Below are 10,309 nucleotides of genomic sequence, written 5' to 3'. Positions count from 1 at the left end.
CAGACTTCTTTGGATTATAATGGAAATTTCAATTTGTCTTTCATATTCAAGATGAAAAGAAGTTTGCAACACACATTTTTCCCACCATTCATGAGAAAGTCTTGAAGAAAACCATCAAATTAATGTATTAATTTGGAATTAGGTCCAACTTGAGGCATCTTTCTACCTCCCTCGATCACAAAAGCGATACATACATGAACATGCAAAAATTCAAACACGAACTTTGGTGTTCCACTCACGTAAGTAATAGTATATATGAGTGCATATATAATCTCTGAGAGAAAGCTAGAGGATTGGGAAACGATCTGACATCTGATCTCGGGGACACTTCCATGTTGGCAACACAATCTCTAGCTAGTAAATTGAAGTTGACGAGGTGGTTCGATTAGATGTATCTGCTCTCCATTGTTCATGTCTTTTTTCCTTGTTCCATCATCAATTCTGACTGCATAATGAGCTTTGTCATCTCCATTGTCTTCGGAGATTCATTTCGGCCATTGCTTGAACCTCCAAGCTCATTGTCCTCCTTGAGACTTAACCGCTTCTTTGCCTTCTGAGCCCAGTCCACAAGGCCCCCTCTCACGTTGTCATCGAATACAGTTTTCTTGAAGTGAGTCCCCATCTTAATCAAAAGGAGAAGTTAGTGCCAGCAACAAAAGAATTTTCTAAGAACAACTGCTCAAGGATCATTGTTACCTGGGTGACAATGGCATAGAGCGGTAGTGTGCTGTAGCTGCAGAGAAGCTGAACAATGATTCTACAGGGCACAGAACCATGTGGCTTAAGAACAAAAACTGAATTGGGTATTCAAAACAAAATATAAGGAGAAGATGATGGCTACCCAATCACGAGCCTCGGGACAGCAAAACCAAAGTGATCGGTGATGCAGGAATCGAGACCATATGGAGTCTGCATAAAATATCAATCTATTAGAAACTTAATTGGGTTTTAGTTACTGCAAAGGAATGAGCTAAATCCTAAGGAGAATCATCCATGATCGAGCGAACCGTAGATAAGAATATAGTCAAAAGTAGAGTGCTTAAGTTGAGGTGTAGAGAGCAGAAATCTAAATACGAAATTTAATTTTCTAAGCAGCTTACAAATAGCCAGAAGATAAATGCGATGTCAAAGGCATTCTGGAACAAGATCAAATGGATCAAGAAAAGGAGAATCCTGGGTCGGTGAAACCAGAAGTAATCATCTGATGGCATAACGATCAAATCTCCTCCAATTGCAAAATACTTTTCAGCAACGTTATGAGCTATCTCAGTAATGACATGCTCCAATTTAGTTCCAACAGAAAGAAGAAGCTGCAAGAACGAAAATAAGGCAAGATCAATTCATTGCTTCATGACATTTAAGAACACAATGACAACCAAGACCCAACATTGGCAGGAATCTCGTGCACTGATTATGCCCTTTATGACATTTGAGAACACAATGACAACCAAGACCCAGGTCACACAGATATGGTGCCACCATGATGTATAAATGATGAGTATATTTTATTTATGAGCTGGTTTAAGGCTTCATACATCATGGTATAGCCTCAATAAGAGAAGTGTCAGCTTCACTAATTTATTACAAAGTCTAGAGTGAAAGAAAAAGGAAGATAGCAAATCTTTATCTTTGCTATGGAACTTGGAACTGACCAAGCACTTGACAATCTCTGAGCTTTATGGATAATGTACAGAAGTATATCTTACAGTCTTTGGGTTTGGATTTCGAGTCCACATCAAGCTCATGCAAAAATTTGAAAACTGACACATGTGCTTATTGTTTGATCATGCCAATTAGTATTTTCCCCTACATTTGTGCCTACAGTATAAAAAAGAATAAGTTAATTCAACCATGACAGGAACCCTAGATGTGGCAGTCTCAGGACAAATACCTAAAGTTTCTCCTAAACCAATGGTCAGATTAGACATTTCATATGCTTTCCTCAGAAGAACCATATAAGCAGTGGAAAATAGGTCAAACCTAAAGACCACATACAATTTTCAAATATAACTGATATTTAGAGAATCATTTGTGTAATTGTACTAAGAACAAAATTTCACACAGGTTATAACAATAACAATAAAACCGTAACTTCCAACTATTTAGAGTCAACTACATGGAGCTTATGATACCATTGAGATCTATAAAAATCATATGTTAGTTTAAGTTTAGAGTACCTAATCTTTATCTATAGTTTCTATTAAAGTCTTTTTAGACCTTTCTCTATCTCTTCCCATACCATTAACATTAATCATTTCATATCTTTTGACTATCACATCCGGACGTCTCTTAAGCATATGTCCATACCATCTTAAATGATTTTATCTCATTTTATCCTTTATCAAGATGATACCTAGTTGTTCATGAATAAAAGTATTTCTTTTCTCATCTTTCATGGTAACAACATATATTCATATCAACATTCTCATCTCGGACAATACAAACTTTTTGTATATATTGTTTCTTAACTGTCCAATAATCAGATCCATAAAGCATTGTTGGTCTAACAATTATCTTATAAAATTTTTCTATTAATCTCAAAGGTATCTGATGATCACACAAAACTCATGATGCCCTCATCATTTTAACAATCCTGATTTTACTTTATGAATAATATCTTCATTGATTTCTCTATCTTGTTGAATAATTGATCCAAGATATCTAAAGCCTTAAAGGAATTTCTTATCCATTCAAATTAACTATATTATCTCGTTTATTTCTAGAATTACTAAAATTGCATCTCCTATGTTCAGTTTTAGTCCTACTTAATCTAAAACCTTTAGTTTCTAGGGATTGCCTCCATAGCTTAAGTTTATAATTAATTCCACTTAGGCATCCAAATGAAATTTTAGCCTGAGAATCTCTTTCTGCTGCAACATGGGGCAGTGAGCTTCTTTATAGTTTATTCATGAAAAATCACAATTCTTTAACATTTGTCAATAACAAACTAAGCATGATAAGTTTTATCAACATGGACATCACTTCTGCTGCTAGAGAACAGTTTCCCCACAGATGACAGATTTCTAGTAGCCAAAGGACCGTGTACCTTCAGAGTAAGACTACTGCTCACTGTTTATACGGCATCTCTTAGCTGATTACATAGGGATACTTACAATCAGAGGAACGAATGCTATCCAGAAGTACGTGTGCCAACCTGCAGAGGAAGAAATAGTATTAAAGACACTACCATGCAGAAGCACCCATCTGAAAGATAAAATAATTTGAATGAGCAATAAAGGGGCAATAGTCAAAGTGCTAGAAGTCGTGTCTCTAATAGGAAAAGATGTCACCATTGGGGGAGAGTAATTTAGAGTTTTTAGACTTCCATAGACAAGTAACAAAGTGTACATGGTTACCTCATTTTGCAAATCTTTCATAATTATATGAAACTTAGTACACAAAATAGGGTGAACCACAGAACCACAGTAATGTTTCTTCTCTGCTTCCTAAGTGTCATTGGTTCAAGTTCCATAAACAACATTCGCTTATGAGGCAAAGCTGTATATGTTGATCACTACCTCATGCACAAAGATAGCCCATTTAAACATGACACATTAATAACAAATGCCTTTTAGTAGGCTTCCTATTTGATAATATTCTTTTCTGATTACACTTGATAAGCAAACAAATGACTACTCTGAATTTATTTGAAAAGCCATCATGGACAAGGCGTTGTGGTTCCAATGAAACTGATTTATCCAATTGTACGGTATATATAAACATTTATTTCTTTAGCTACAATTAGCAACAGAGCTGAAACATGAAAAAGGAAACATAAATGCCTGATATCTATGACAAAAAATTTGAAATGGTTAAAATGAACCAAACCAGTTTGTCTTATTTTGTAAGGTCGATAACTAAATTTAAACATCTACAGATGTCCATTTGTCCAACAAATACTCTTTTTTTTTTATTCAGAATATAGAAATGGAATACTGCAACTATGTTGGAAAAGCAGCAGATATATCCAAACAAGCTTTTTCCTTTGGCATAAAAATTATTCTACTGATTCTAGTATCCTATATCAATTGATTAAAGAAAAATGAATTTACCATGTGGAAATACAGAACTTTTACAAAAATTCACACTATATATAACTCCAATTTCTTGGTTTAACAAATAAATTGAAAACATGAAAATATATGATATCGATGGCCTGTGAAAGATTTGAGATAACAGCTTACCATTGATATTCAGCAACAAGAAAATGATCACATAAGCCCAAAGATGCCAACTGAAGAAAGACGGTAAAATGTGAGGACTAGGGTGACTAACAATAAATGTCATACTGTATCATTGTGTAATACGATAAATTTAAGTTGTTAAATCTGATTAGTGACTCCATTTAAAGACTTAAGCACATATAGATTTTCTAAGAGTGTCATTACCTTATACCAACAACTTTCTTGAAATCAGATTCAAATGCTCGGATCATATACTTGTGGAAGTCAAATTTTGGGTGTCCCTTGCAATGAGTCTACAGTAGAAGTATTTAAATCTTAGGTAACAAAACATATGAATCCAAAATCAGATTTGACTATTGACTTTCCATGAAAAGTTTTGATATGCAAAATAATTATAGAATCAAGGAAGAAAACTAAATTTCAGGGAAAAAAGGTAAAAAACAAGCAAAAAAATTGTTTTGATCTCGAGAACATTGCTTACCATGATGAAGATAAGTCTTAAAGTGACGTAGTCTGATTTTGTCACAGACAAAAAGAATTGTTTGAAAAACGAATGCTGAAGAAAGCAAAAGAAGTACCAGTTAGTGTAGGTTCTTAGGTATCTTATCATGTTAATTGACAGTAGATTTTAGAAAGAGTCAACAAAGATGCTTAAACAAATACAAATACTAAAATGATATTCCTTGACATGTACATATTCAGTTGAACAATATTTTTGTTGTCTGCCAGAATTTTTAAAAGAAAACAAAAGCCCATATGTATGCATAATCGAAGTTCTTCATTTCGCCTGGACCAGTTCAAAATGGGCAGTATGCACAGGTCCGAGAGTGGACCAGTATGTGGACCGCCCCTGTGTTGGACAGTCCAATCCAGTCCAATAAAAAAATAAAAAAACAAAACTTAAACTAAGTTTTTTCCTTCCTCTTCATCCTTCCTCCTCTTCTCCACTGCATGTTCCTCTTCTCCTTCTCATTCTTCGTCTTCAAAACATTAATACATACAGGTGTACCATGTATCACTGCACCGATACCAACCGATACATACCTGGCCTATGACTAGTATCGGTCCGGTACACGATAGAGCATCCTTGTGCATAATTAAGAATGCAGGGAACACTGAGAGCTTGAAACTAAGATTTAGAAAATGAGTACCTTGATCTAAATATATGATTCCATTTGAAAACATAATTTCCCCCAGAAAATTGATTAATAACCACAAACAGTAATGTATTGTGGATATATACCAAACCTCTTAAGATATTGCAATTTCCAGACTTTGACGCATATTGTTTTTGTCATAGTTGTTTCCGTAGATTTTGCAACCATTCAAGAAAAAACCAAGTTTTATTGCCACAGGTACCATATTATTTTAAAATAGCAGGAAATTGTCTTGTAGCTTATTCTGACTATTAATTTAAGTTGCTATTTACAACATATATTTTCAAATAACTTAAAAGGAAGAGAAATGTAAGACAGTTAAGCCAACTCCAAGTGTCCAACCAGTTGTATACACGAGGATTCATATTGATAATGATGATATAATGTAGAAGAAAGAGAGATGGATAGAGAGAGATATCTCAAAGTATTTCATTGTTTTCTAAATAAAAGTCAACATTTTTCTTAAGCATGCCAGTCATAATTGCTCTGAGAGGATATTGCAGCAGAAGCACAACCTAGATTATTAGATGAGTACTTGTTTGTCCAATGGAGTTGAATACCAGTATTACTAACCTTCAAAGTTGACACTTGATGAGTGTTACGAACCCCTATTACCAACTCATGGTTCAGACAATTTAAATGAAAGTATGAATAGGTGCTCCAAACAAAGCATTGGAAATCCAACTTCCCAATGCACACAATGAAATAAGGTGAAAGTATCTAAAAATTTCATGCACATGCAATAACCAAATCATAACAGCTGAGTGTTTTTTTTTATGGATGCATTTGTGAACACATTTGAAATGTACATTGAGGGCTCAATGCATATTTCCCTTTAATGCGTATTTCAATTGTGAATTTGTGTTTGGTAAATGCTTTCAAATCACATTTGGTCTGGATGTTGCAAATGCTCATATACTTATGTTACCTTAATGTAGCATTGGCATTTCAGCATTTGTAGGATGTTAATATAATTTTTTAAATTCCTAAAGTACGCTATAATATTATCTAAAATTACAATATTGTCAATATGATTTATATCTTTTATAAAGTAAAATTTTATTTATTTATTTCAAAAGATTATTTTGCATTCATTTATATGATTATATTTTTATTTATTATATATCTGGGCCATACAAAATATTTTCTTTGATTACATATATATATATATATATATATATATATACCTATTAATTAAAACAAAAAATATATTTATTTTTGAATAAATATTTAAAATATTAGAAGGGTAAATTTATCATATAATATTCAATTTACTTTTAAAATATAATTTTACCAAATAACACTTATGTCAATATATTTAAAATGCAGTTTTCATCTATTATTTACCAAACACTTAAGACATTCCACAATTGTACATTTGCTCAAGCTCCCTTCTCTAAATGCATATTAAAAATGTAAATATGTTCCCAAACACAGCTTTTGTTCATTTCCATTTTTATGCAACTCTGATTTAAATAAAACTGGTGGTTGTTTACTTCAGTTTCTACGTAGAAATTATTGCTAAAATGAAATCAGGAAAAAATAGTGACACACATAACGCTGCAGTTTCAGTAAGTTCAATCAATAATGAGTTTTATTTTCAGCTTACAGAATCAGATTCATGCTAGGTTTTCAATCCAAGTAAGACCTTGCCTTTATTACTATGCAACAGCCCATCCTCTGAAATTCACTGGAAATTTCTTGTTTGACCAAGTCTTGAGGCTAGTATAAACTTGTGTTAATGCAGTGAAATTTCTAATTCTGTTAATCACTTACCAACCAAGTTACATCTACTGAATCTCTTTCAATGGTCTTAACACGCTCCATGATAAACTGAAACTGATGTAGATGCGCATTGTTTGTTGGGGCTGCACATAGTATATTGATTGCATCAGCATAATTTAGGATAAATAAAAGGATTTTAGTGAAAAAATGATGGATCTTTAGCTCCATTAATGATAATAATTGGTCTGAGACAATCATCCCAGGTACTAAGTTTCATAATTGTATTCGTACCAACTCCTCTAATTTCTTGCTGGATTGAATCCTCCCAGTGCTTCCACTGACTTATCTGATTAATTAAAGAGAAGGTTTAGTACTAGGTAGCATGTCTATTTAATAAGCAAAACAATGTGATTATTTACCTTTGCTCCGCCCAAAAGCACAATGAATGCACTAAAAAGAACATGAGTGACTGCAAGGACAAATATGAAGATATGCAATTGATGTATTGCCTCAACAGACAACAATGGGACTTCACCCTGTACAAAAAGAACAAGAGATAAGAAAAATTAGAAAAATAATCTGCTATAACAAAACAAAAATACCAATTCCACTTAAAATTCAAGAGCCAATTTGAAAGCAATCTGTCTGCCATCGGCCAAAACTGTCCTCAAAAGATTAAAGTAGAGGATTAACAAGTTAAAATTTTCAAAATACTATTACTCACTTCAAAACCAGAAAGTTGAATATGCCCTTTGATTATGTCAGATATGCTTCCAGGTCCATGGAAACAGTAACGATGGAATTAGATTTATCAAACAAGTTTCTCTAACTGCACAACTTCGAAGCAGGTCTATACCATCCACTTAAGATTGAAGGCAGGTACTACCTTTCATTTGAACATTTATGAATTCAAATAATTGTATTATAATGTTGCCTCAAATGGTATACTTATTTGCTCAGGATTTTTCTAGCATTTTTTTCCCAAAAAGAAATCATAATATACAGTAGGGTCATGTATTCCATAAGTTCTAATCATCTTGTAGCAGCAGCTTCAAGAAATAGGCCATTGTTCCCAGCTATCTAGGCTATTCCTCCTTTCAAGCAGAATTACACAAGAATCAGATACTATAAAATAATAAATCTTGTTATTGAAGTGAACTTGATACACGCACTTCAATAGGTATGGTTGGTTGCAGAAACATCTCTATATACATGGCACTAGTCCCATGTCACACAATTTCCACAAAAAAAGAGATAGAGTCATCACTCATATATCACTAGTAGGAGAACTCTCTTTAATAATCATATCATTCCAAACACTAATCAAATAAGGTAGGGATTTGCATTATGGATTTCTACGATCACTGAGAAACATATAAACAAAGTACTGTTTTGAACCCTATTAGGAGTTGTGTTTATTTCCCTATATATCACTGTTTTTAACCAAATCATTTTTTTATCTTGATTTGCTTTTCTCAGGACTTCTAACCTGTGGTTCATCGGTGCAACTACATGTCTTTTTCAACTTGTCTATGTTGCCACAAATAATATATCCACATTCCATTCTTGATTGATACTGTCCTAAGTTTTCATGAATTCCCTTGTTAAGTGCCAACAAAAATCAGACATCTTTCCCCATTTCATATACCTTATACTAACTTTCAATGTTCTCTTTCCTAAAATGGCAAAATGGTCTTGTCTTGAGATATCTTAACTATTAGTTTCAGTTATTTTTCCACAGAAAACTGTTCATTTGAGTTGGCCTTCAGTAAACTTTCATGTAAACATAAGAAAATGCATCTGGATCATGCAGAAAATTTTCTCTACGTAACATTTTGGAAAAGACAAACTCAACAAAGACAAAATTTTTAGCAATCATTGGGGAATTGCCTCAAACACACCTTGCTCATGCAATGAGCCACGCCCTCAGCGAGCAGCCTTCTCTCACCGCCACCACCAGGAATTTCAGCAGAATATACACGGTGGTGGTGGTGGTGGTGGTGGTGGTGGTGGCGGGGGGCTTTCTCAGGGTTGCAGGGGAGCATGTAAAGGGTCCACCTCTTGGGGATGCAGATGTTTTGGATTCCCTCTTGGAACACCGTGAGCAGCAGCGATATGAACCCCAAGAGCATCAATTCTGTTCCCGAGACGCCACAAGATTCCCCCGCCTTAAATGAAAAACGCCAAATCGACCAATCTAGAGAGAAAAGAGTGAGGGATCAAGTCGAAAGGCACCTTCTTTCACCTTCTGTAGGGCATTGAAGAGTGGCTTCTGATTCTTCCTCTTGAGAACCTGAAAGATAGCAGATTTAGCAACTGCAGAAAGTTTGGGAAGGGGAGCAAAAGGAGGGACCTTTCCGAGGTAATGGAGGTAGCGCTCGGCGACGAGGGAAATGAAGATGATGACGGAGCAAACGCCAGCGACAATCCATGTGGGAGTGAACTCGAGCTTTGCGTCATCCACCTCTTCCATTCCTCCCCTCTCGCCGCCGTCGCCTCGCTCCGCCATGCCTCTTGTTCCTCGGATTTGCTGTAGCTCGATGGGCAGGGCTGTCGAGACCACCAACTGCTCTTGTACAGATCGGAAGGAAGACGAGGAGGAGGCGGAGTGGAGGAAGAATAAGAGGCGGAACGCAACACAACAAGCGAGAGATGCGTTGATGAGTTGCAGTTGGAAGGACGCGATGCAATTTATAGCGTGCCATGCGGCAATGGCGAAGGAGAATCGAACGGTCAGAATTCTTCCATCATATCGTCCATCTCTCTTATCCTCGAATCTCCGCCGTCCATTGGTGCCGGGCCAACGCAAAGATGAACGGTTGAAATGTTAGAATGAGGGCATGGACGGTTTGTGATGGGGGAGAATTAAAACCCAAGATAGTCTTGTTAGTTAATTAAATAAATTGCTTATAATATATATATATATATATATATATATATATATATATATATATATATCCTGAAATATTGCCAAAGTTTAGTCTCCAAAATTAGATATATTGTAATTAATAGGTTAAACTTTTATTATCATGACATCAGGATATGTTAGATAAATTAACATAAATTTAGGCCATTGATTATAACAAACTGACATTTTGGAATTTATGTATTTTTATAAAATATTAGAGACAACTTATATATTTTACCATAGTTATTTTAAGGATTTAATAATTCTCTAGCACTAAAATAATATATATATATATATATATATATATATATATATATATTTCTTAATTTATAAAG

General features: G+C 34.5%; 1 protein-coding gene across 2 annotated transcripts; it reads right to left on the bottom strand.

Annotated features, from left to right (window-relative positions):
• Positions 1 to 263: 263 nt before the first annotated feature.
• LOC135637711 (MLO-like protein 1) lies at positions 264 to 9,717 on the bottom strand. Of its 2 annotated transcripts, XM_065150448.1 has the most exons (14): positions 9,420 to 9,717; positions 9,302 to 9,359; positions 8,968 to 9,203; positions 7,486 to 7,602; positions 7,358 to 7,412; positions 7,118 to 7,209; positions 4,666 to 4,740; positions 4,389 to 4,477; positions 4,185 to 4,234; positions 3,114 to 3,154; positions 1,101 to 1,310; positions 842 to 909; positions 697 to 757; positions 264 to 622 (listed from the first exon to the last, which is right to left on the bottom strand). In XM_065150448.1, exons 1-14 carry the CDS (start codon positions 9,573 to 9,575, stop codon positions 410 to 412), a joined length of 1,521 nt encoding a protein of 506 aa, XP_065006520.1. In that variant the 5' UTR covers positions 9,576 to 9,717; the 3' UTR covers positions 264 to 409. The 2 variants fall into 2 exon arrangements, with proteins under 2 accessions (XP_065006520.1, XP_065006521.1); XM_065150449.1 differs by lacking the exon at positions 4,666 to 4,740.
• Between the last annotated feature and the right edge of the window lie 592 nt (positions 9,718 to 10,309).

Source organism: Musa acuminata, chromosome BXJ3-5 (assembly GCF_036884655.1).
Source record: "Musa acuminata AAA Group cultivar baxijiao chromosome BXJ3-5, Cavendish_Baxijiao_AAA, whole genome shotgun sequence".
Classification (NCBI taxonomy): Eukaryota; Viridiplantae; Streptophyta; class Magnoliopsida; order Zingiberales; family Musaceae; genus Musa; species Musa acuminata.
This window is presented reverse-complemented; position numbering and strand designations above follow the sequence as displayed.

Excerpts from the sequence above, each read along its gene's own strand:
- LOC135637711 (XM_065150448.1), bottom strand. The coding sequence starts at position 9,575 with ATGGCGGAGCGAGGCGACGGCGGCGAGAGGGGAGGAATGGAAGAGGTG. Across the intron at positions 910-1,100 it reads CATTTATCTTCTGGCTATTT|ACTCCATATGGTCTCGATTC; the intron begins GTAAGCTGCTTA and ends TATTTTATGCAG. Across the intron at positions 623-696 it reads TCTATGCCATTGTCACCCAG|ATGGGGACTCACTTCAAGAA; the intron begins GTAACAATGATC and ends CTTTTGATTAAG.